The following is a 27,057-nucleotide window of genomic DNA, read 5'->3' as shown; positions in this document are numbered from 1 at the left end:
AATTATACATCACATGTAAAGCTTTATTTTTTAATAGACAATAGAAAATAAGTCTAGTCTAAGTCTAGTCTTTGACTTTAATGACATGATTATTTCAAATATTTTTTTTTAATTGTAAAAAAACAAAGATTTAATAAACACATATTTTTGGTTCGCTTAAGTTTATAAACAAGGCAAGACAACTCTACGGTTCCTTAGTCATCGGGGTGCTTTAAATAATAGAGGATTTTACATTTACTCTACATTAACCACTTGCGTACAACAATAGAATATATAAAGTTAATTGCTATAAGACGAATGAATGCAATGTAACAGTCGAAGAGAGTGCCTACGTCTGGATATACTTCGGGGCGTAACTCTTAACGATTTAGAAAATCGCCACGCTTATAAAAACAAACAAAGCCCGAGTGAGTAAAATGTACAGCCTTGGCTCGTACGACAACAATATTATTGTCAAACCGCGCAAATGATAAGAACATTATATTTTCATTATTACATTTCAAATGATCTTCATTATTTTTATTTTCTACCTGACCTGTCAAAATTCGTATTTAACTGTTTACTAAATAATAAAAATATAGAAGTTTGTAAGCTTTTAAAGTTGAAATCCTTTGACCTTCATTGCCATTCACCACGGCATCAATATCTCAGAAGCAGACATGCGTAGTTTAAAACACTTCTTAGAACCAGTATTTATAAAGGATATTCTGTCTATTGCATACATATTTCTTAATGTTATGGTTGTACATTTATTTATTTATTAGTTATCTTACAGCTAACATTCATATTATAAAACAAAACACTTAGACAGTATACAAAGCCAAAACAGGTTACAAAGATAAACAATATATATGTAACAGAAAACATAGGTAGTAAAAAAAAATGAAAGATAACTGAAATGTAACATAAAACAAACGACAATGAATACTTGAAATTAAAAAAAAAAGAAGTAAATTGCTACTGCTAAACAAAGTCAGTCTTCCCGCCTCTTCAAATATTTCCTCACATCCTCTTTGCTGAGGTGGAAAATATCAATATCCTCAAAATTTGTGTCATAGCTAAAACCCGAAACATTAGCAAATTACGCAGATAATTCGTGTTCGTACGAGGCAATTGTGAATATCTTGTTCGTTTAATTAACAGAAAGTATTTATTCTAACACACTGTTATCAAAAACATTTCTTTTTCACATGTAGAAAGTTTCTTTTTGTTGTTCTGAGTTCTGTGAATCTTTATTACCGGTATACATGTCGAATTATGAATTACCTAAACATAAATACGAGAACTCACTTGAAATCTCCCCTGTACTTCTTGGTGACATCACAGTTGAGGCACATCTTGTCGAGAGGCCACTCGTTCTTTCGCGCCGTCTGCTGCATGATGGCAGTCAGGAAAGACTGCGGGTTGAAGAAGCCGGCCAGCCACACTGCTGGTGGTAGCTGCAAAGAATTTCTATAATTTATCGTCATTCTACATGATTGCTTTCCGTCACATGTTTAAATTTGTATAATACAAAACTAATCAGTAAATAGCTATTTAGTTAATATGTATTTTCCTAGAAATATTTTTGAGAAAGCCATCTTCTGCCAAAAAAGGAAAAAAAACATCTAAATACCGATTTTTATTTTTATTTTTTGCTTCAAAATTTGTTTTTTTGTTTGGTATTTTATAATGACTAAATATAACGTAATTATTATCAATATCAATGAGCAGATAAAGCGTATATATGAATAGGGAAACACTGTTTGCCTGTGGACAATTATTTTACTGTGGAAGGTATTAGGTAGGGTCTACTCACATTGAAGTCTCCGGACCAGTTCTCAAGTTCGACCAGTCGCAAACACAAATCTGAAAACCAAGCAGCCAGACCGAGAAGACTCGGGTAAGCCAGCTTCGTCCACGAATCAGGCACGTTGTCCATGAATAGTGACTCCATAAGCTTCTCCATGTCACTGCTGATTGTCAGTTCACCCTGTCGTAGTTTTTAATATTTTAACTTCTTTTCTGAACCGAAGCGTCTTTTAAGCTATTGCATAGATTTTATCGGGGGTTTGAGCGCGGCGACCAGTCAAGAAATTCCGTAACGAAAATAAACCTATCACACGATGACGTAATATAGGTGCGGCCAATACGCGTTAGAGCGGGATAGAACGCATACTGCTAACCTTCAGCCCCAACTCGACTTCCTTCAAAGACCTCCGTATCTCTCCCATGAGCCTGTTCATCCGTTCGCACTCTTGCAAGGCCACGATTGTGTAAGGAGTCAGCTCTTCTACTTTTCCCATTAGCTCTTGCAAATTGAAGGGTTCTGGTACTCTGTCCAAAATGTCATCTAGGATGTACCGGACCTAAGACAATTTATTAATTTTAATAGGTAATGTCATTCTTCTTCACACTTAGAAAAAAAAGATGTATTAACTCAATTTTAATTTTGCAATTCGTCAAAAAAGGACAATTTTAGAATTGAGACGATAAAAACCGATCTCACCATTTCTTCCTTAGTAGCTCCACCACCAGCTTGAGCTCCAGCGTCTCTCGGTTGCATTTCAAATACTACCTGTTGACATAATTTGTGAATACACATAAATACATTGTATGTTTTGATTTTAATGTTACAGGAGGCAAACGGGCAGGAGGCTCATCTGATGTTTAGTAATACCGCCGCCCATGGACACTCAACGCTAGAGGGCTCGCGAGTGGCTTGCCAGCCTTTAAGAATTGGTACGCTCTTTTCTTGAAGGACCCTTAGTCGAATTGGTTCGGTAATACTTTAGTGGCCAGCTCAGTTCCACAGTGGTGATGCGCGGCAAAAACTGCCTTAAAAAACTTTCAGTATTATAATATAAAAAAAATATTAAATATTTAGTGAGTAGTTTGGTTAGCGGTCTCTGTATTTATTTATTCAGTAACTAAAATTTATTTAAAAACATTACAAAACCAATATTACTTCATGAAATGAGAAAAAACGTAAAAGTTCATACACATGACCCACGACCCATCACTATTCACACTGAAATATTGAATGTTCATACCTTGAACAATCTTTCCGAAACTGTGGTCAAATAACCGATCTCAGCATTTGGATGCAGTCCGTACAAATAGGGTGTCTCGTCTGGTAGGAAGTCGTCAATGTACTGGTGGTAGCTCACATAGTCTGAATTTGGCGGAGAAATAAAACCTTGGGCTAACTGGCACTCGCCGTCGACCTAATAATCACAAAATATAACTAATAAATATATTATATATGTTCTTGAATCCGGTGAAAAGTTTGCTAATTTGAATGTCTCAAACGCAAAAATGTAAAACATAACCAGTACTACATTTAATTCGAAAATCCACGTTATATAGAAATGTTACTTGAACCGTAATTTAAATGATAATTTAAAATTTTATTAAATTTAATAAAAATATAATATAAATGAAATATAATAAATTTAATAAAAAATTTAAATTTATTAATACGAGTAAGTACTAAAACAACGTGTATGCATAAAGTTAAACATGAAAATATGACATAAGAACAAAGGGAACAAAGTAACAAGCAACCACGAAATAAAAAACAAAAAATAAATAACTACAAAAAGTATGTAAAATAGGTTATTGGGGAAATGGCTAATCTCTGACCTTTCGTATTAAATTACTTATACAAAAACACCAAATGTTATTAATCAAAAACAAAGAGAGAAAAAGGAATTGGTAAACATTAGAAATATCTATAGATGAGAGAGTTTGTCAGTATTTATGAAGGTTTTTTTTGTTGAGGCTGAACCAACATGGCTAACGTCCATGAAAAGCAAAATCATCACCTATAAAGTGTAGACCAGTGCAGATAGCCTTTAAAATAAATAAAAAGTGAAAAAAATTACAGTAGGATGAAACCCATTAGAAAAGGAGGGGAATATGATCAAAATGAAAGGAAAAATAAATTACGGTCGATCTGAGGTCGGGAAGGGGTAGGGGGGTGAGTTTTAAGGGTAAAAAACGGTTAATCTCGATTTCCGGCAAAACTAAAAGTCCTATCGAAGAAAGTTAAATGGCAAAGTTGTAGGCAATAAAAAGATCTACAACTTTTGTATTTGCAGATTTTTCACATAACCTCAAAATTTAGGTGAAAAATTCAAAAAACCAAGTTTTTGGTTTTTTATTTATATCTTTTATAAAAATTTATTTTTTTAAACGAAATTTGGTGAAAACTTACCTTATTATGTCCCAAATATACTGTAATTTATTTGATTAAAAATATTTATTTTTTCACATTATTTTGAATTAATATCGAAAAAACACCAATTAATCGTATGCAGTAACGCTCAGACCCGTCATCCCCTTCCCTATGAAATACGAAAATTTTAGCCCATCTAAAGGCTAAAAAATTTTTTTAGGTCACTCAGGTATATATAAGTTATCTTAAAATAGTAATAAATAGGCATCTAATTATAATTTAAAGAAGATTCATAGAGAAGTAGAGAAGGGGATGACGGGTCTGGGCGTTACTGCATACGATTTTTTGCGTTTTCTGAGAAGATTTACTATGGTAATATATATATTTTTTTTTACCACAGGAAAGTAGAGATTTCAACGCACTGAAAGCACATCAACTTTTTGAAAAAAGCTGAAATTTTGACGTCAGAATTTTCGATTGAAAATTAGGGTGTTTTTTCGATATTAATTCAAAATAATGTGAAAAAATAAATATTTTTAATCAAATAAATTACAGTATATTTGGGACATAATAAGGTAAGTTTTCACCAAATTTCGTTTAAAAAAATAAATTTTTATAAAAGATATAAATAAAAAACCAAAAACTTGGTTTTTTGAATTTTTCACCTAAATTTTGAGGTTATGTGAAAAATCTGCAAATACAAAAGTTGTAGATCTTTTTATTGCCTACAACTTTGCCATTTAACTTTCTTCGATAGGACTTTTAGTTTTGCCGGAAATCGAGATAAACCGTTTTTTACTCTTAAAACTCCCCCCCCTTCCCCTTCCCGACCTCAGATCGACCGTAATTTATTTTTCCTTTCATTTTGATCATATTCCCCTGCTTTTCTAATGGGTTTCATCCTACTGTAATTTTTTTTGGTTTCAAAAATTATCGGCACTGGTCTAAGTGTTCTTAGTACAGCTAAAATATTCACATGAACATACCAACTCCGGCTGCATATATTCAAGTAAAAACGTCCGACAGAGACGCCTGTCCCAGTCGTCAGTGATATGTCCACCGTACATTATTTCACCAAACAGATATCTCAAGTCCTCCCATGGGACTCGGGGATTGGCTTCCAGATAATTATAAAGTACGTATACACAGATTGTGAGGTCACCGAAATTGAAGGGATACACTCTGAAAAATGACTTGAGGTCAAAGTTCGGGTGAAACACTTGCCAATAAACGCATTTTCCTTTAAAAGACCCATTAAACAGAATATTTGATTAAAAACCAAGCGTTGATAAGTCTAAGATAAGCAAGTGTTTTTACTATTTTTTTTATTCGGACCTCGGTTTGGGCCATCGTGGGGTGGTCAATCGCCTGAAGGGCTGGACGGAAGCTAACTGGAGTGAGCTATGTACGAGGTAAGGGACCAGGGCTCTAATCAAAATTAATACAATACTACGGTGAATATTTATCATCGGCTATGTAGTATATGTAATTTAAAAAGACATGATAAATTCAATATTGTTTAAAGCGGTTCACTTGAGAGGTGTCTAGATAAGAATTATTAGGTATAGTAGTTATGAAATAGTATCCAAACTTCCATTTGAAATTAAAATAACAAATAAAATCCTTTCGCAAAGCATAATATATTTTGTAATCACAATTCACCTATTCCATCCTTGCGGGCCGAATTTCCTCCTTTCAGCGACTACAGCGTGGAAGTAACACAAAGCAAATAGTATGGACTTAAATTCCGCCTCTTTGCTGCACATTTCTAACGTCTCTTGACTGAAATTGTCCAGTGCCTGACAATTATATGCAAGGTAATAAATTGTATCTCGCAGTATCGAATCATAGAAAAACATGCTTCAAATAAGATCAACAAAAGCTGCCTACGGAATACGAAAACTTTGGGTTTCTTAATCTATTATTTGAATTTTTATATTTTTTCTTGAACAAACAACCTTTAGACAACTAATACCTAATATATATATATATGAATAATTGTAATATACTCAAGGGAACAGCGGTAAGAGATGATATAAGGAGATTAATACCTTATGCAAGTTAGCCCACATTCCAATTGGCGGTTCATTGGTTATTTTGATAGCAGACTCAAGGATACCTTGAGGAATTATGTGATAAGCTGGATCACCGGCTGGTTCCGCGCTCAAATATAATCTATTAAAATAAAATTTAAAATGTCATCCATGTTGAGATTGTCACAAAAGAGAAAAAGTAAATTAAGTTTTTATTTGCTACGGTTCCTGGTTTTAGATAATTATGACACTAATTATGAAGATGTTGAAATTTTCCACCTTACCAAAGAGGAAATATTTGAAAACATTCACTTTGTTTAGCATTATTAGCACATTTTTTTTCTCTTTAAAATATTAACTATTAATTGTCGTTTGTTTAAAGTTTAATTTCAGTTTTCTTTCATTTTTTTATGGTTTTATGTACAAATGTATTTACTTATGTTTTCTGTTTCATGTATTGTTTGTCTATGTAACCTGTTTTGGTTTTGTATAATGTCTCAGTGTTTTGTTTTATAATATGGATATGCGTTAGCTGTAATATTACTAATAAATAAACATTTTATTTTATTCAAGAATAATGCAAGATTTTAAAAAAAAATCGAAACTATTCCTTTGTCTGGAATAAGCCAGCCAATATCATCAACAATGAGAGTTATTTACACACTAAATAACAATATTCAACTATTTACTAACACGCCATTATATATATCATGTACTAAAAATAAATTTTCTTTGAATTATAACCTGTATTCCGGTAATGGATTTTCGAACGTTTCCTCCATTTTCTTTTCAAGCGTCGCAAGCCATTTGGCAACCAAGTGAATGTTTTGTAATATCACCCAATCACCATTAACCGAGGCCACGCCCATGGCCTCTTCAGCCACCACTTCCTGTCCTTGGCCTAATGATACGATGTGGAAGTTCTTCTTATCCGTAGAGAAGCCAAGTTTTCTACCTAACTTTTCTAGATCCTAGATTGTGCAAAGAGACGATATCAAAATATGTGAAGCTAATTCTTTACGCCTACGTCCTCGCTGATAACATGAAGATACATATTTGTGACCTTGGAAAAGCGGAAAATATTTTTACCTTTAGAGGATCAACTCCGGGAGACAGGATAAAGAACATGGCGGTAGTAGATGTACTTTCTTGATAGGATTTTTCTAACGGAGGCGTTCGAGCTTCAACATATTTTGTCCCGAGGTTCTCTTCACAAAATGCCCTGATAACAAATGTGTAAAACAAAACCTTTGACAGATGGCAAACTTATAAATTTTCAAAAGTGTCGACGAAATAAATTCCTTTTTTGATTTCAGACAAAAGAAGACTCTCCAACTGATTAAGAAAGAGTGTTTTTAAGTGAAACAAGTTAATTTTTAATAAGTATCGAGCAAATTTAGATTATTTTATTGAACAAATAGCTTATGGGCTGTCCCATTAATCACGTGGTGTTTTTTAAAAAAAATTTAACCCCTTCCTCCCCCATGGTGATACGTGGTAAAGTTTAAGACTAAATTCAACATCGATCGTTTTTCTAAGCCGCTTTTCGGTTTAGGAATCACGCGTTTGACGAAAAAATAAGTGCACGTGATATCTTACTATACACAAGGGGGAGCCTTGTGATATTTCGTGATTTTTGCCGACCCCCCCCCCCTTTCGAACATCACATGATTAATGGACAGCCCCTTGTTACAGGTCACCCTAATGCAACAAAAACGAGACAAGTTTACGAAAAGTAAAATGTATGTTACCCCGACGCATATGACATCCTATCAGGTCGCAGAGCCCGAAGGATACAGAGTCTTTGTAGTGACGTCTTATTTTTCCATTCTCCTGGCAATTTATCTCTTTCTGGGGCCTCTCCGTCCGTATATTTTTGCCATCTAAAAAAGAAAAAAACTTTATTACATAAAATAAATGGATATTTAGGTAAAATACAGTCTCGAGACATTATTTAAGATTATTAGTGAATGTATGTTGTCGATGTTGGTACTAAAATTAGTCTTGAAGTTGTACTTTACTAACTTAAATGGATCTGTGTTATCTAATTGGAATAAATGATTCAATATTTTATTTATAGAGTTATGTTACCTAACATTAGGTAATTTACATATATATTAGTTAATAATTAGAAGCAATCGTCGCACACTTCGTCCAAAAAGGTCGACTGTACTTGTATTTGAGTGTCACCTATATTTATACACCCTTAGATAAGCCAAATTCGTTTTTGTTAGCGTCGCAACCCCACTATCCCTAATTTTATTTGTTATAAGCTCATGTTTTAAACAATTAAAGTCAGTTCTTACCCAGCTTCAAACAGAGTTTTTCATTTAACATATATCTGAACATATACACAACAGCCATCGAACTTAACTAGCACTACAACTATTTTATATCACGATTGGGGGTAAGAATAGATGTTAGACGTTTCGTTAGATGAATAGAGATGTTTTGTGATTTTTCAAAGAAACCGTTTTACAAATAAAAAAATACCTTTTCGTAGCTCCTTCGATATCTCTATCGAGGTTCTCAAAGGCGTCCATCTTAGAAAGTGCCACTATTCCACCCCACGAGTTGTTTGAAAGCCAACTGTACGGTGACACTTCTGGTGCGACCGCGTACTTTAGTAAGAAATCTAATTCACGAGGATCTACCTTTCCTTCGCTTTGCAGTACCTGAATTTTAAACGTATTGTGTCAAAAACATAATATATCTTATAAGGGCAAACGCTTAGTTATTATAGTTAGCTAGTTGAAATTAATTAGATACATTTCAATATCGTATATAAACACTTCATAGTATTATTGATTTTTTCCTTTCTTTCGTAAATGTTTAAACTTTTTTATATACAGGGCGTCCCAAGACTATGGGCATCATAGGGATAAGTATTTGAATTATCGAATACGTTATTTTGAAAAATAAGTATTACGTAGTACTGCATTCAATGAATTTTCTCAAATAACTTGTCTCGTCTGGAAATTGAACCGAGTCAAATGTGAAAAAAACACCACATTTTTATGCCAATCAAGAGAATAGACAAAAAATAACAATTGAAAGAATGGAGCAACGTGAAATTAATCATTTTAATCAAATCAAAAACATGCATGAAATGCCAAAGTCAATTAAGTATTTTTTGGAAATTAATTAAGTAAATACCTCCTGTCTTATTCAATAATTGTTTTTTTATTATTATTATAGTATTAACTTTTGATATATAAATATTATGGAGTTGATAAAAATAAACATCAAATCAAACGGAACAAAAAATTACCAACCTGCAATGTTATAAGGAAGAGGAACACCAGCTTATCCCTTTCGAAGAGCCCTCGACTCGTATACACAAAGACGGCGAATGTGATGCTGTCGAGCAAGTTGCGCACGCGCCCCTCTAAATCTTCAGCTTGATCTGCTCGAGCCAACGCATCCTTAAACACTACGCTATAGGCTTTCAAAGAGAATTGGTACATCGGATTGATCTTATATATGTCATTTAGTATGAAGTATAAGAGAGATGCGCGGGCGGCAGCGCGTCTGTAACAAGAAATATATATTTAAAAAAATACCAAAAGTTAATGAGAAAAAAAACATTAATCAAACGATCAAAGTTATAATACTATTTTTTATGGAACAGGTGGCAAACGAGCAAGTGGGTCACCTGCATGCCAGGGCCAGCTGGTGTGTTGCCGACCTTTCAGGGAATAGTACACTCTCTCCTTGAACCTAAACAATGAAATTCATACCGATATCTTTCACGGGCTTCGTCAATTTTGACAGCTGTCACCTTTCCCTCTTCCACCTTTATTTCAATATCGGCAGCAGTCTTCTTCGTGGTCTCTAAATTGATAACTAGCGCCGAATCACTCAAAATGTCGGGACCGGCAGACGAAAGACGCTTTAAGAGGTCGTCTTCGAGACTCTTAAGCGTGATCTTAAAGTCATTCTGCTGTTTCGTGAGTCCGGCACGAAGTCTTTCCAAGTCTGGTCTTTCCGCTTTGACCACTTCGCCTAGGAGCTGCTCTTCTAAACTAAAATATATAACATTTAATAACGTATATATATACGCTTATATATCTAGATTATTACTTGGTCAAAAAAGTTCAGAAGTAATAGTCCCCCCCCGTACGAAGAGGAAACCGGCTTGTCTTAGACCCAAAAAGTCGACGGCCTGTGTCAGGCACACGAGGCTGATCACCTATTTGCCTATTGATTTACAAATAAGTCAAATTAAGAGATTTACAAATAATCATTAACCAGATACAGAAATCTGAGGCTCAGACCTAAAAAGATTGTAGCGATTGTAACAAATTTACAATTAACTGTCTTAGAATTTCAGTGTCTACTCAACACGTGTTTGGAAGTCCACGTTAAGATTTCCAGTTATTTTCCTGGAGTGTTGCCTGAACTGGATATTATACATATATATTTGACCTAAGTATATAATGTAAAACTCACCCGTCCTTTGTTACAGTGAAGTTAATGAGAGTGCATTGCGCCTGCATCTCCGGCTGATAATGCGGATTTGCCAGTTTAGTTTGTATGATAAGACGGAAATTTGCATGGTAATCGATTTCTCTATCACCAATCTGTAGAAAATACAGAATAGGAGCAACTGCACCTCTGGTTTATATAAACTCTATTAAAATAATCAAATTAAAAAGCCTAAAAACCTATCCAAACATGTCGATTATTAAAAGGCCGTCAACGCACTCGCGTGCCCTCTGGCTTTGAGAGTGTCCATGGGCGGCGGTATCACTTAACATCAGGTTGCCCTGCCCATTTGCCCCCTGTTCTAAAAAAAAATTGATTTTATCAAAAGACAGTAGCTTTTTTTAATTTACGTTTTTTTAAATATAATAGGGGAGCAAACGAACCTACAGACGCCCAAAGAAGTAGCAGTAATCGCAGCCCTTGGACACCCATTTTCAGTGGGTGCGTTGCCGGCCTTTCAGGGAGGGTTACACTCAAACTTTGAATAGTTAATTTACCTTAAGCACACGCCCCTTCCTTATAAGCACACGTCCCAATAAGGGATCCAGCACAGCATCCACGGTCTCCCCTATATTCTCCAAGAGGACCGCATCTCCATTACTAACAGCACGTTCAATGCGGTCTATGTAATTTTTCTGAGTCAGACGAATCACAACCAATGCGTCGCCAAATTTCGATTTTATCCATTTTATTCCTTGTCTGAAATATTCGATTATTTTTATTAAAGAAATATTCATGTATATTGTTGTTACGAATATTTAACAAAAAACATTTTTTTTCGTCGACTGAGTGTGCGATTATTATGTTAAAATTATCTCAACAAAGATAAATAAGAAAAATAAATTAAATATAAATAGGCCTTTTGTTAATTATAGCTTTTTTTATAAAGAATAATGTAAAATCTTTAGTTGCAATATGTGAGCACTGAAAGGGTGGACTAGCGGCTATAGGAATTAATAAAAACGTAAATAATACATGAAAACATTGTATTTACTTGTATATGAGAAAATATAATGTTTTATTTTATCTACATAACAATTTAGTTACCTGCTTCATTGTTTTTTATAACACCATCCGCCTATTTTATTTTAGTATAGACACTTCTTTATGTTCTAGGTACATGGTCTTTACATATAATTATCAAATCGATGTATACAAAATATTCTAAAAACTAGTTTAATAGAGATTTCATATACGAAGTTTAAGGGCCACTCGTTAACTCGTTTTTTTTAAATATTTTCAACATGTAATTTTGACTTTTAATATGCCTAATTGAAATAAATGATTTGACTTTTAATTTTTTTGACATAAAAAATCATGAACAAAACTAGACAAGTCAAAAACTTTATTCTATAAATTCACGAGAAAAGAATCACACAAAAGACAAACGCACAAGCATATAGAGCGATCTTTATTTCCGTTTTTATAAGAAAGTCATAACTTACAATTGGGGATCTATCATCAGAGGCCATCTGGCTGAATTCGTAAGGATCGTAGCGTTCTCAGTACTCATGGAGTCTGTTGGTAGGCCCTCATTATTCCAACACGCAATTTGAGCATCGTCAGTCAACATTGATAAGGGGTCTAGCCCTTCTGTTGTTTCTATTTTGGGCTGTAACACAATTTGTTTTTTAATATTTTCCTAAACCAAATGCTCTAAAGAGTAAAAATTATTTTATTCCAAGACAAGTCACACGTCAAAATTAAAACGAAACGTCGATCTCATCTAGTTAAATAAAAAATAAATAAATAAATAAATACAGAAATAAATCATTTATCATTTATCAAAAAAAACTCAAATAAGTCAGCTTAATATATTTGAACACTTAGGGTAGATTTTAGAGTAGATAAACATCGGGAACTACCGACTCCTACGTGTTAAAATCCAATACGTTCTGATCCTTCTTTAATCTGGATAATTTTTTATAGATCATAGGAGATTGAAATGAAAATCGTCAACGCTCTGTATTTTTGTTTGTTCAATTCAACATCTACGAGACAACCGACTTAAAAATTTCCAGTTAAAATTAAGTTTGCAGTTCAGCGTAATCGTATTCGTTTTTTTTTATTATTGATAAAAGCTTGCCAACGTTTGGCACACTGATACATTGGTAAAATAACCACAATATACAATTTTTAATGAATCAAGCACTTATAGGCAAACATGACATACACGAAAAGATAACACAAATATTAAAAATAACAAATATTATATCTGTGAGGATATGATTTAAAAAATGTTCTTATTTATTTATTACTAATCTGATACTAACACAGCAAACATAAATATTATAAAACAAAACACTTAGACAATATACAAAACCAAAAAAAATATTATAAATAATAAATAAATATAATTATATTATATAATTATAAATAAACAATATATATACCTATGTTATACAGTAAATATAAGTAACCACATTAATAGACAAAAAGAAAACTGAAATTTAAAATTAAACAAACCACAATTAATACTTAATATTTCAAAGAAACTAAATTGTAACTGCTTAACAAAGTCAAAGTATAGGAAGTCACAAAACATACATTGGTCTTAGCGAGGGTTGGTATCCAGTCATCGTTCATCAGCATCATTCGATATCGTCGCATGAAACAACCTACGTAGGAGATAAACGCCGTCACCACTAACACATCACCCGGTAACATTACTCCAGATTCCTTTAGATTCACTACCGTCGCTGACCATCTGCAAACCCAAAACTGTACTAAGTAAAACAAAATCACGCGATGAGTATTTTGTTTTGTACTCTTCACCAAAGCTCTAGCTGATACCTTAGTGCTTCATCCTTGAGTGCATCTAAATAGTTTTCTTTGTTTATTAAAGTACACCACATCATATAATAAAATAAATAATAAAAATATTAATAGGCTCTTAGCAACGCTTTTTTTAATTGATCAGCCTACTACCGAATACATCAAGCTCTGCCTATTATAGAATTTAATAGATTCTGCTAATTTTGAACTTTGGGAATTAATAAGGGACGACATGTCACTGTTCCATATTTGACCATTAAACAATTTTCCAATCGTACAGTGACATTGATTTAATTTTCTCAAGACGCTGATAAGAAAATCCTGAACCTTCCAGAGTTGATAGGTAAAAATATAAACGCAAAATTAATTTTTGATTCCACCTACCTAATTTTCTCAGAAGCCAATCCGTTGACAAGGCGATTCGCCAGGTCAATTGTGGCGTTGGTGGCATCGGCCTCCGCTTGACATTTCATCTTCTCATTGACAGCTTCTTGGAAAGCCTTCATAAGTTCTGCTAACTTTTCTTCTAATTCCTGTCAAAAATAATATTTAACTTGAAATTTAATTGAATTGAAACATGAAATAACTCGATAAAAGAAGGTTAAAATCAGCTTTGTTTTCACAGTCCACCGTTCACAGGTCACTGCAGTTCAGAAGAAAAGGTATATCGACTCTCTATCTGTATTATAAATCTTTATTTATAAAAGCATATTTATTTATAAAAGCTTGCCCACGTTCGGCACACTGACACGTCGGTACAAGAAAAATAAAATATACTTTTTAATGTGACAAGCACTTAAAGGCAAACAGCATACAAGAGATAATATAAAGAAGTTAAACAAAAAAATAATATAATTTATATAAAAACTGAACGAAAATCGATTTTCAATCAACATTTTTGATTTCAATTTTGATTTTTTTAAAACCAGAATAAGTGGAATTCCTGAAATAATATTCAGAACATACAATTTAGTCTGTTCTGCATATTATTTCAGGAACAAGTTAAGGTATCAAGAAGCTATGAAATGATATAAGAATTTGGTGGGAAATTGGGGGTGAAAAATTGTTATATTCATTGTATAAAAACTAAAATTTGAACACCATAAATGAATATGCTTACACTAATCTGTTCAGTTAGGAAGGCCAGCTTGTCCCTCGCAGCTTGCAGTTCGGCGTTGGCAGCATTGAGAGCCCTTCTCTTGGGTTCTACCACTACGTACACGTCGTAGAACTTCACAATATTTATGACCCACGAACACAGCCCCGCGGCTGCAGCTGACTTGGACATTATGAACTCAGCGTTGAAGTCTGGATTCTTTATGTAGGGTTGAACTGCCTATAATTATAATAATATTGGTGCCAATTGGAGTCTTAATATACCTACGTTAAAGTCGCGATACTTAATCCTAAGCTCATGGGTTTGTCAACCAAAAAACTTGGGGATTAAAAATAGAATATTGTCAGTTCTTTTCGACTGTTCTACGCCGCTGATAGGCAAATTTACAATTTCTTTTTGTTTTTTTTATTGAAGTTTCTTAAGATTTATGTTGTTTTACGTCATATAGCGAGATAAGAAGTTATCACTTAATAAATTGAAACTCTCGTTAAACGTAAATTAATAAGCTTTTTATAAATTTGATGATTATTTAAATGGTCCTAATACTTGGGATTGATTTGCTCCAGTTCAAACAATTTGCATGACTCAAAACTTGGCAATTAAAAAGAGTGAACTTTTTCTGTTGTCTGGCAATTGAACATCTTTTCTGTTTACGTTCATAAGTGTAGTTAGTTACCTATATGAATAAAGTTATTTTGAGTTTGAGTTTGAGTACATGAATAAAAGAAACTTGTTATGGTAATGGAAATATATAACAATGAGGTAAACAAGATATACGAGTATATCTTACCTTTATAACATCCGGATGTATGTTTTCTTTGTCATAGTACACCAGGTCGTACAAAAATTGATCAACTTTGTTCATCATTAACTATAAAAATAAATATTTAATTAACAAATGAGAAACTAGCATTTAAAGTGTATACATTTTTTTATGGAAATTAAGTATTCTTTGAAATCTTGTTAAATTGATATGCAACGTTCGATCAACCCTTTGTATATTTCTCTTGTCTAGAATAGAAGCAGTTTAATAATACCGTAAATTGAGTTAATACCCTAAATCACAGATCACCTAGCACGCACGAGGTCGTGCGTTCGAATCTGAGCCACTATAGTTTTCTTTTACGTGCGCATTTAACTTTATACTGTGAAGGAAAATATCGTCAGGATACCGGCAGGTTTTAGACCCAAAAGTCAACGTGTGTCAGGCACTTAAGGCTGATCACCAATTTAGTTATTTATTTATTAAAATTCACCACATTATATATAATTCTATAAGCTATCGTTTCTAAAATATTTGACAATTATGGTAAACATAAATGTTACAAAAAAAAATACAATAAAACAATTACACTTTCAGTTTTAGATTTTCTTAGTAATTTGTTGCTTATAGTATCAGACAGGACATGATATAGCCTATAAAAAAACAGATACACAAATCTGAGGCCCACACCTAAAATACATTTAACGACCTGACCCATAAATCGTACAAATTTCTAACCACTAGCTAATTTAAACATTGTTCTAAAATATTATTGGTGTATAAAAACACACCTTGCAAGCTTTCCACGATCTATCCTTAGGTAATTTACCCTTTTTCGAGAACAGCACAAGTACGGCAGCCGTCACAGTGACCACGGCGTCCGGTGGGGACCCAAAGGCCTTCAACTCGGTGAGATTGTTTTTGTTTAATGTGTTAAGAGCCTCTTGTGCGGCTAATAGTGCCGGCTCTGCTTTGGCCAGATCATCCGCACAAATTTTGGCCTTAATCGTTACATCTTCTTCTATCACTTTTACTTTCTTTTCTTCTTCCGCAGCTGGTAGGGAAATTCTTAATTACAACATCTTAACATCATTACCGATTATTTCATATTTTCGAAGTTATAATTCTTTTGGCGCGTTTGGGATAAGGTTTTTGTATTGTTAGTGTCGTTTTTTTACAAACGTAGAATAAGGCAAAAGATAAAATATTTTTATCTTGTAAGTATAACTTCTAACGAGTGTCTATGTACACACACGTTTTTTTAGCTTTTTGAGTAAACTAATCCAAAATAGAGATACTATTTAGTTAGATTTTAGATAATTTACTAGAACCGACACAAATAAATGTTTCTATGATTATAGATCAGTCCAAATCCCAAAAGGTATATCTTTGAACTATCTCTAAATTATAAGCACTTTACAAAAACGTACCGAAAGCCTTTTCTTTGGAGACCTTTTCACTTTCAGCTCCAACCACATCAATCAACTCTTCGGCCGCTTTATTCTTAACTTTTAATATTATCTCTTGTTCTGCGAGTGTTACCTTAAAAGCAAAAGATTTTAAGTATTCATTTTTTTATTGAACAGGAGGCTAAAGGGCAGGAGGATCGGCTGATGTTATAGTGATTCCGCCGCCCATGGACACTCACATTGCCAGAAGGCTCGCAAGTGCGTTGCCTTTTAAGAACTGGTACGCTGTTTTCTTGAAGGACTTCAAGTCGAATTGGTTTGCAAATACTTCAGTGGGTAGCTGGTTCCACATAGTGGTGGTGCGGGTAAAAACTGCCTTAAAAAACGCTCAGTTGTAGAACGACGGACGTCGAGATGATACGGATGTCAAAGTCAAATCGTTTATTTCAATTAGACCATCTAAAATGGCACTTTTGAACGTCAAAAAAAAATAAAATATAAAGATGATTCTAGTTGCCCCTTCCAAAAGGTAGTTTCGTGTGGAGAAGAATGGGCAAGAAACTCCACACTTACTCTTTTAAAATAGGTTTACAATATTTTGTTACATTTGTTAAATAATTATATGTGAAGACAATGTACTCTTAGAATAAACTACTATACTAAAAAAGTTAGTATACATGTTCCTCACATATTTACAAATATCGAAACCGTAGAATATTAACATTAAAGAGTAATAAAAATATTTAAAAAAAAACACAACAAAACAGTGTGTGAGATACAAAAAAAAAATAATAATAATAATAATTACATTTGTAGCATTAAAGCAAAAAATCAGCAACCAATTTGATTTTGTCCAGGCTATAGAGTCAATCATAGGATTGTCCTATGGAGCAGGACCAGCATGTTTCCAAGCATTCTTATCTTGAATATAATCATCTAATTTGTAATATGCTTGTTTACAAAGTGTACTTTTAATAAAACATTTAAATTTTCGTTCATTTAGTTTTAAAATGTCACAAGGTATTTTATTGTAACATTTCACACAGTACCCCATAAATGAATTTTGAACTTTGGATGGTATTTTGTATTCAGCCTTGACTTCCGATAGTGAAACTCAACTGCGGTAGAAGATGAAGAGTGACCCCACAACTCGATTCACTTCGAGATTGTAGAGCCCTAACCGTGACGTTATGACATGTATTTCCTTTTAACTGTGTGTCTAATATTTACCTTTAACACAGCTACATCAGCAGCGCACGACGCGAGCTTCTCCAAACCATTTTCAAGTCTTTCTATCATCATCTTCAAGTTGGTTGTCTTCTCAGTCAACAACTTGCTATACAACGATATCTGCTCCAAGAACGTCTTTGGTGTCGTGTAGTTGTATCGCCGTTCATTTTGGAAATAAACAGCTGACATTTGGTTCACACTTTGATGTACGTGAGACATGAAATTCGCCACTGGCTCCATTAGATCTCGCTGTATAAACAACAAATATTATATCATTAATACTATTAAATGGAAACTAGGGTAACAAGGTGAAAGGGCCACCAGGGCATACAAAGGTCGCCCTCATGAACGGTGGCAGGACCAGCTTAAAGAAGCGGGGAAGATTGGGAGAAAAATGCTCAACATAGTGAGAGAGCCAGTTGGAGGTGTAGAGCCTCCTCTAACTGGCTCTAAAAGGGTCCTTAAAAATATAGTTATTTATTATTTTATTTATTAACACTTCGTTGGATACAAAAATATAATAAATAATTACATGACTGGCGGCCCTATCGCTTACGAGCGATCTCTTCCAGGCTACCACAAGTATTTCTGTATAAAATATAAGGTTTGTGTATCTTTTGTAAAGATGGATGAATCGTTTAAGTAATAAATAAGGATTAATTATTATTATTTAATTAAATCTGCAACTTATAAACCTTAATGAAAAACCTGACAAAAAAAATTACTAGCAATATTATTTTAATTTTTAATCGTAAGGCCACTTTTATATTTTGGGTTTTACAAAGCACTAAAATTTAATGTAATTTTTGATGTGTACACGCCAGAATCTCATAAAAATAATATGATACGTTTATTTATATCGTAATCCTACAGCTAACATAAATTATGTATAACCAAAAACAATTATACTTAAGATATAGCCAAAGATACATAATATAAATACAAAAAGGTCTCATCAATTACGAAAGGAAAAAATCAATAAAAGTAATGAAATACATTTAACTAAGTTATATCTGATTCGGCTGTGTTGTGTGATAGTGTGAAAGTTAGGATGTGTACTTGAGAGTGTGTATCTGGCATGTGCTCATGATGCAGATTATTTAGCGTTATTTAAGCCAAACCAATCTATAGATTTACGTTTTATTTCATAACGATTAAATGTTAACAAAATAAATATAGTTAAAAAACTATAAAACACGCTTTTAAAGCACATCAAACTAAAAAATGAAAAATAATTCCTAATTTAGGCTGAAAATGGTAATGAACAAAAAATACTGGTTTTATTGTGAAAAAGCGTGGGGCGCTCTGTGCCATATTTTCCGTCTATCGAGCAACCAAACGAGCAAAAAAATTTCATTGTTTTTTCGAGATAAACCTATGAAATTATTATATTGTCGCTGATTCTTTATAAGTGTACAAAGTTTGAATTAAATCTGTCCGTTTAAAGTGGGTCAAAATCGAGTCCGAAGGAGTCGGTTACATACATACAGGTAAAGCTAATATAAAGCGTGTAAAAAATAATATTAGAATTTCACATTTAGAATTGTGAAGCAAAAATGCTTCAATAAAAAATAAAAAATTCACTTACCGGTAAGGCTTCGACTTCATTCAAAAACCTCGTAGATACGGAGCGCAGAGCCTCTTTCGGCCACTCGTGAAACCAATTGATAGCAGTACAGTTTACTATGGACGGGAACTTTCGCGCTCGTATACGCAAAGTTGCGCCTACTGGCGAGAAACATAGCACCACCTTTAACAAACAAAGATTTATTAAAGTGAAACTTCTAATGCGAGGCTTGCTTGATGCTTCTTCCAACAAGGTTGCGTTAAACGTTTACCGCTCCAGGGGAGTGAGAATAGAAAGAGACAGAGCGAGAGTGCTTCCTAATTTTATTTCCACATTACGAAGTTTAACTTCTTCCGCGCGTATTCTATTTTAATTTATAAAATTCACTAATTTCATTTTCAAAGATGCGATCAATTGTGAATTGTAAGCAATAAAGTTTGTCTAAAAGAAACAATATGATTTCACAAAAAAATCAATTTCTACCCTTTCCTATTTTCATTTCCACATTACGAAGTTACACTTCTTCCTTGCGGAGGTACTCCACGCACTATTTTTTTTTAAACGCACTGTAGATGTTCATCTCCAAATTAACCATATATTATCAATTTGTTGGACACACACACAAAACTTCTACCTAAGTAAGTCACACTTACCTTTAGCATAGTCCTAACACGATTGATGAAGAATTTCCAGCAATTCTCCCTTGTATCTGGCACGCCTGAGGCTTTGGTCTGTAAAAATAAAAAAAATACTATTGTTTAACAGCTCGTAATATCATGCATATTGGTGCAAAAAACATGGTGGTTTGAAAAATTTTGTCTGACATTATTCCGCATTAGTGATATGTTCTGAATGTTTTACTATACAACAATGACCTTTGATATTAATAAAGTTAATTTAAAGATACAGAATAAATATACCTCTCCTCTGACACCATTGATAATATTTTCGATTTCATCATCGGCTAATAATTCTGGTATCTCTCCTGATGCTAATAAGTCATTGATCAAAACCAAGAAGCGTTCTTCGGCCACTTGAGCGTCCGTCATCAGAAACACATTGCCAATGTTCTTTAAGCCAGCCTTGATGTATAGACCCGCTAAAATATATTAAGTTTTAAAAACACTTTACGTTTACGCTGACGTTTACGTCCATGACCTGACTTGTGTAAACGTTAGACAACAAAAGTTACAGGAGAAGAGGGTAGAAGTGCAATTAGATAGAGAGATAAATGTTAAGGATGGGAAGATTGTAATTGGTTGTTAAACGCAAGAAGAAAAGCGAAAAGTAAAATACTTCCTAGAGAAGGAAAAGAAACGAATTCAAATTAATTTAACTAAAGACGTAAACAGCAAAAACTCCCCGTGAAAAACAAAACATCTTGCGCTAGGGTATTAGCGGTCCTATGTAAAAAACGGAAGACAATACTAAATACAGTAAATTATAAAAATTTAAACCGTACCGACTATCAGATTATTATTTTAGCAAAACACTTCGGAAATATAAAAACGTGCAAGAAGTTCGAAACGTAGTTGAAATAAAGGCTACATGACAAACAAAAAATTTGAATTTAAGTAATCGTACAAAAACGAGACAATAAATTGTTTTTATTTTATGGTAGGGGAGCCCACGATGCTAAATGGGGATTTACTCGAGCGTCGTAGAGACCTATTGGGATGCAAAGCTTAGATAAAAAGAAGAAAAAAATGTTATAAAATGAAATAAATTCCTTTTCATCGGTGGGGGAAGCGGCTATAGATAGTTAAATATGTAAAAAAAAAACTGTTGCATGGACATCCTCGAGCGCGTCAGATATTGATAGCATCTATGCCCTACGTGTTTTTAATAATGTACGTATGTTAATCTGATCGTTTGCATGATGCGGGTGGGGTTGTATTTAAGGGTTGAAAATGAAAAAAAAAATAAATTATCGAGCGCGTCAGATTTTCTAAGGGAGTGTTAAGTGCACCAAAAAAAAGCTCTCATTCACTAATCGGACGATTTCGATGGGACGCAAACCCACGGCCATTTTCATAATATGCAAAAAAAAAATCGCAATTTTGAAATACTCAAGCGCGTCAGATTAAGATATATGTGGTTCATCTTTATGTTCTAAACGTACTGTCTCATAATCTGACGATTATTTAGAGGGATTCGCCTGATCTGACAAAAATAATTTAGAAAAACGATTCACCGAAAGGGCCATTCCTGCAACTTCCCGCTACTTCCATTCCTGGGCGCTTAAAATTGATATTTTGAGCTCGCTGAGTTCAAAGAAATAACATGTCTATGCATTTGAGCTCTCCCAGCTCGATAGTCTGATAGAATTTTCATAGAACACTATTTTTGGAATTTTCAAACCGCAATAACTTTTGAATGGAACAAGCAATTTTCACGCGGTTGGCGGCATTCGACGCAGTTTTATCATCATCATAAGTAATTTTGCAATTTTAATTGATAGAACCACAAATTTCGGAGTAATCCCGAAAAAACACTTTTTCGGGTTTCTTTCGTTCACGATATCTCTCGAACTAATCAACCGCTTTTGACGAGCTTGGTGGCGATCGACGTGGTTTTTCAAGCTCAAAGGCGGATTAGTTTTTGAAGTTGATCAATAAAGAAACCACTTTAAAAAAAAATATTTCTTATTTTTTTAAGATTTTTCAAAATTTCTCAAAATCTATCGGTCCGAATCGGTTCAAATTCACAGGAAATGTAATTTTGAGGGAAATATTTAGAACGCCGTTTAGTAGATTCCGATCGGTTAAAGGAAATGTAGGCATCACGCAGCTGCACGCATTTAACTTTATCGACGATTTTTTGTTATTTCGGCTTGCGGAAATCGTCAGATTATATATTTTTCATTATTCTTGAATTATTTCCTTCAAAATAAAAAAAAAATTAGCTACGCTCGAGAATGTCGAGATGACGGTTTTTTTTTACAACTTTGTTGCCCTCCCCTTTTTTTCCGTCACTCTCAAATTGTCAGATTAGTGGAATATACACTTTTTAGGATGTAATTAACTCACCCTACCTTAATCTGACGCGCTCGGGAATTTCTGATGGTCAATTTTTTTTTACTAATCTGATCCTGTCTCCTTCACGGGCGGCCTTATATATGGGCCTCATATTTTGTGGAGGTACTTAACCGGATACAAGGTATCCCCCTATATATTAATCTGCCGCGCTTTAGTAAATCCCGAAATCCCCTCTTGGGCTCCCCTACCATTATGATTATCAGAGAAATATACAAAACGGACGATACTTTATCTACGACCATAACATCTGCAAAACACATAATTTTTATTAATTTAGAAAATATGTCTTTAAATTTTGCAACAATCGGCATCATTTCTATTTGCTCATTGTTAGAATTAGATATTCCTCGTTTTTAAGTATTTGTTAGTTACTGTTTAATTTATTTTGCCTATAGTGTATGGCTTTTTAAAATTTAAACACAGTCTTACCAAGATCAACTTTCAAGTCATTGATGCTGTATCCTTTGCGGAGTTGTATTTGGAAAACTTCAAGTGAAGATATAAAAGCAGACAATCTGGACAAAGATTGTTTCCCAGAACCACCAACTCCCACCAACAGAGCATTACCTCGGGGTGCTTCCAGAATGCGATTGATTCTATTAATGAGAAAATACAACGAAATAGCACAGGAACTTATGATTCGAAATCAGTATTTACTTTCTAAAATTTAAAAGAGTTAATATAAAATCCAGCGTTAGAATAATGTGCTTTCATGACTAAAAATGTACATGAATTTTTGTCTTGAATTTTATCAAAAACATCAATTTTCAGTAGTGCTTCATTATTGTAGCATCTCAACGATTCGTTGCCTATTGTATGTTTACAACCTATATATAAAATATAAGTACAAAATGTACGTTTTTGCGACAAATAAAGTGATTTTTTATCTTATTATTGTAAGCCTAGCAGTATTTGTTTGTAAAAAATGTCATTAAATGTATCCAAAACTATCTTGAATTTTTCTTTTGTAGCAACTAGTTAAGTAGGCCTAAGGGTGATGAAACCTTCAGAAACGATACAAAATGTATTGGATTTTGACATACGGTATTTTGAAATAAGATCTTTTTTACGAGTTTCCTATCGCTGCTAAAAATAGAGAATTACATGGTAGAACAATGTTATCCTATAAAGAATAGTGCAAAACGGACCGCCTTCATGGCGTAAGTCTAAATTATATTTATTGAAATAAAATATATTTTTAATACAAAAAATATTGGTTTAAAAAATAACCTGCATATATGGTACATTGCGTCTTCAAAGAGCACAAGATTCATTGTCGCCACGAGATCATTGTAACTTGATAATGACTCATCCAGTAACTTTTTGATCTGTGCCCAATCCCTAATTGGGAAATATTTCGGGTCTCCAATACCCTCAGCGAAGTGACAGTAAATGAGTGGCTTCTCAAATACGACATTCTCGTCGTAGTCCTAAAAATCGAAAGAACGTAACGTTATGTAAATCTTGATCATAAAAATCAAACTTTTTTTATGTTATCGAGGCAAACGGGCAGGAGGCTCATCTGATGTTGACTGCCGCCCATGGCCACTCACATAGCCAGAAGGCTTCGAAATGCGTTGCCGGCTTGATACGCTCTTTCCTTGACCCTAGAAGACTCTAAGTCGAATTGGTTAGGAAATTCTTCAGTGAGTAGCTGGTTCCACATACTGGTGGTGCGGGCATAAACGCCTTAAGAAACGCTCAGTTGTGGAACAACGGACGTCGAGGTGATACGGATGGTATTTTGTATTCTGCCTTGACGTTAGAACTGGATTGTAACAATTTTTTTTTTTGTTTATTATAGAACAGGGGGCAAACGGGCAGGAGACTCACCTGATATTAAGTGATACCGCCCGCCGCCCATGAACACACACAATGCCAGCGGAATCACGAGTGCATTGGCGGCCTTTTAAAAAAGTTATAAGTAAATTCGGGCTGATTTAGTGCCCAACCCTATACGCTGTTTGTTTGCAGGTGCTCGGCAGGGTGTTCACTTTTAGGGCTACCAAATGATAACAAAAATACATTTTATTATTTACCTAAAACCAAAGCCATTCATTTCACATATTTGAAAATTTATATTTTTTCCGTATCTACTGTGCAATTTCATTACACGGAAAGTAAACTTCATTACACATTCAAATGAATTAACAAATAATAACCTCGCAATTCTTCTTAATTACTTCCACGATGAGTTTATTAAAGGTTTCATTGTCAATAGAATCCACCAGTTTGTCGGAGTACACACGGGTTGCTTCGTGCATCCACAACCTAATTAACTCAGATTGGAATTTTATTGCATCTCCAGTTGTGAATAAGATTCCCTAAATGATTATAAACACTGCATTAGTCATTATAATAATAATAATAAAAACTTTTTTCATGACAAAAGGGTTGTGAAAAAATTCCTCTATCGCTAGTCCCCACACTAGGGAGTCCCTGTGATGTGAGTAACTCGATAACAATTATTACATGGTACGTGGTACAAGTTTTTTTAAAGTAATTTTAGTTACAACTAAGTCTTATAGGACATTAAGTATGCGTGAATGTGTGAGTGTATGAATTGGTGTGTATTTAAGAGCTGAGTACTTATTGTAAAAATACATAATGAATTTCAAAAATCTTTATATCTACTAGTTATCTAGGTTTAGATTAATTATTATTAATGAAGTGTCAAAAACAAAAGCTAATTTTTGTGGCGCCGGAATTCGAAGGACCAAAAGCTATAAATATGGCAAATTATGGAAGGGCGGTATATATACCTGGAATATATTAGAAAGATCACGCAAATTAAATATGTAATGGAACTTGATGGCTGTGGGTAAGAACGTCGAGGCAAGCTTGTTATGAAGCGCCAAGGCAGCATTAACGAGATTCTCGCTGTACTTTTGAACCACAATTCCGAATTTGTTGAGAGGGTTGGCCATATGCTGCGATATGATTTGCTTGTAGATGTGGAAACATGCGTCCAAGCCGGGAAAACTAAAATAGGGATTTTATTATAGACATTAACACAGTTTAAATATTCTATAACTTGTTTGTAGAATGCAATTAATTCAATATGGGAAAACTCACCTGACTGCAAACGTACAGAAGTGCCTTTGCAAACGTGGATCTATTGTGAAAGAACCAGCCGTTGGATTCATACAAGAGACAAACATGCAATTGGATATGTCTTTAAGAGATAACTTTTGTCTGTCGTACCTGAAATAAATAATCACAACAGTGACCATTTTATCGATTTGTCCCAATATAAAATGCTAAAAACATATTGATTTTAGATGAAAAACAAAGAAAACATTTATTACTATTCTTTTACTAAATAGTTTATGATGAAAAAAGGCAAAAGCATACTCAAAATGTAATTGCAAAATCTTACCAATGTTTATAATCCATAAATTGCCGAATCAGCGTATGCGGTTGCACTGTTCCATATGTGTCTACTTCGGGCATGTTCAAGTCATCCACAAAGTAAATCATAAACTTACTGCCAGGAGGACCAAAGTTACGACCCGATTTCTTTTCCAATGGCTTCTCGAGAACTTTTTGAATCATTTCTGTAAAGAAAACATTCTTGTAACATACGTTGTTAAGGGTTGTAACGCAAACTCTTAAGAATCGTCCATAATAATATATCCATATAAAACTTTTAAGCCTTCTTGTGTGACTTTAAGATGAAAACATTAACATTGACATGGAATTTGAAGTATTTTATTCCTGGGACTATCTAAACATAAAATATGCGTCATACCTTAATATTGGCTATGAATGGGACTCTATAAATGTTCTCTTAAAAGATTAGATCTCTAAGATTACTTCATAAAAAACCTTTGATAAAACCAAAACCGTTCACGTTACATAGGTTAGTTCAAACCTGAAGTAGTGTAAAAGTTGAGTGGAGCATTGGTGATAGCGAAGCTATCAGACAACGAATTCAGTTTGGCCGCAACGCTTACAGTTTTGCCACTACCCGCACTCCCGACCAACATTACAGGCTTCTGTTTCGCTATCAGAAGGTCCATGAAGAATCTTATACGAGTCGTTTCTGATGTTGATACGAGGCACGACTGGAATACAATAATGGAAATTTTCACTCACGTCTAAACGGGTGTGATATTCTATGTATATAGATAAACAAAAAATAAATCCCAAAATATGTTGCTAGGCGCAAAACTCGAAGACGGCTGAACAAATTTGAAAAAAGAAAAAAAAACGTATTAAGGCGAAAGTTGGCGGGGGCAGTTATTAATACAAATAACTACCCTACCATATGACGACTTTAAATTGGAAGGACTAGGCAGATGCTGATGGAAACGCTACTGTGATTCTAATTCTAAGCAAGTATCCTTTGTATTATAATAAAATCATTATAAACTAGTGCACAAGTGTAGACAGTCAATAGTAACCACTAATATTGTTTCAAGATTTCTAAGAAAATTATGAAAAGACTTGGAACTGTTTATTTTAGTATTGATTAG

General features: G+C 33.8%; 1 protein-coding gene across 2 annotated transcripts in view; it reads right to left on the bottom strand.

Annotated features, from left to right (window-relative positions):
• LOC125063607 (dynein beta chain, ciliary-like) overlaps positions 1–27,057 on the bottom strand; it is a 51,202-nt gene that overhangs the window by 964 nt on the left and 23,181 nt on the right. The window contains exons 18-51 of one of the 2 annotated variants that reach the window (XM_047670139.1): positions 26,454–26,646; positions 25,959–26,136; positions 25,655–25,783; positions 25,342–25,561; positions 24,742–24,903; positions 23,810–24,009; positions 23,009–23,175; positions 20,462–20,640; positions 20,195–20,272; positions 19,563–19,724; positions 17,975–18,223; positions 16,766–16,877; positions 16,127–16,389; positions 15,363–15,443; positions 14,576–14,791; positions 13,840–13,988; positions 13,228–13,387; positions 12,126–12,292; positions 11,178–11,379; positions 10,645–10,775; positions 9,933–10,217; positions 9,468–9,723; positions 8,686–8,867; positions 7,944–8,075; positions 7,282–7,414; positions 6,937–7,163; positions 6,211–6,334; positions 5,822–5,958; positions 5,146–5,341; positions 3,033–3,206; positions 2,489–2,557; positions 2,166–2,348; positions 1,799–1,972; positions 1,291–1,439 (exon numbers count right to left, since the gene is read on the bottom strand). In XM_047670139.1, coding sequence (XP_047526095.1) covers positions 1,291–1,439; positions 1,799–1,972; positions 2,166–2,348; positions 2,489–2,557; positions 3,033–3,206; positions 5,146–5,341; positions 5,822–5,958; positions 6,211–6,334; positions 6,937–7,163; positions 7,282–7,414; positions 7,944–8,075; positions 8,686–8,867; positions 9,468–9,723; positions 9,933–10,217; positions 10,645–10,775; positions 11,178–11,379; positions 12,126–12,292; positions 13,228–13,387; positions 13,840–13,988; positions 14,576–14,791; positions 15,363–15,443; positions 16,127–16,389; positions 16,766–16,877; positions 17,975–18,223; positions 19,563–19,724; positions 20,195–20,272; positions 20,462–20,640; positions 23,009–23,175; positions 23,810–24,009; positions 24,742–24,903; positions 25,342–25,561; positions 25,655–25,783; positions 25,959–26,136; positions 26,454–26,646 — 5,819 coding nt within the window. Of the gene's footprint in view, positions 1–1,290; positions 1,440–1,798; positions 1,973–2,165; positions 2,349–2,488; positions 2,558–3,032; positions 3,207–5,145; positions 5,342–5,821; positions 5,959–6,210; positions 6,335–6,936; positions 7,164–7,281; positions 7,415–7,943; positions 8,076–8,685; positions 8,868–9,467; positions 9,724–9,932; positions 10,218–10,644; positions 10,776–11,177; positions 11,380–12,125; positions 12,293–13,227; positions 13,388–13,839; positions 13,989–14,575; positions 14,792–15,362; positions 15,444–16,126; positions 16,390–16,765; positions 16,878–17,974; positions 18,224–19,562; positions 19,725–20,194; positions 20,273–20,461; positions 20,641–23,008; positions 23,176–23,809; positions 24,010–24,741; positions 24,904–25,341; positions 25,562–25,654; positions 25,784–25,958; positions 26,137–26,453; positions 26,647–27,057 lie in introns of those variants that run through there. The other variant, XM_047670132.1, reaches the window with a different exon arrangement.

The sequence above is a fragment of the Pieris napi genome, chromosome 1 (assembly GCF_905475465.1).
Source record: "Pieris napi chromosome 1, ilPieNapi1.2, whole genome shotgun sequence".
NCBI classification, from domain to species: domain Eukaryota; kingdom Metazoa; phylum Arthropoda; class Insecta; order Lepidoptera; family Pieridae; genus Pieris; species Pieris napi.
The sequence above is the reverse complement of the archived record's forward strand: the minus strand, read 5'-3'. Positions and strand labels throughout refer to the sequence as shown.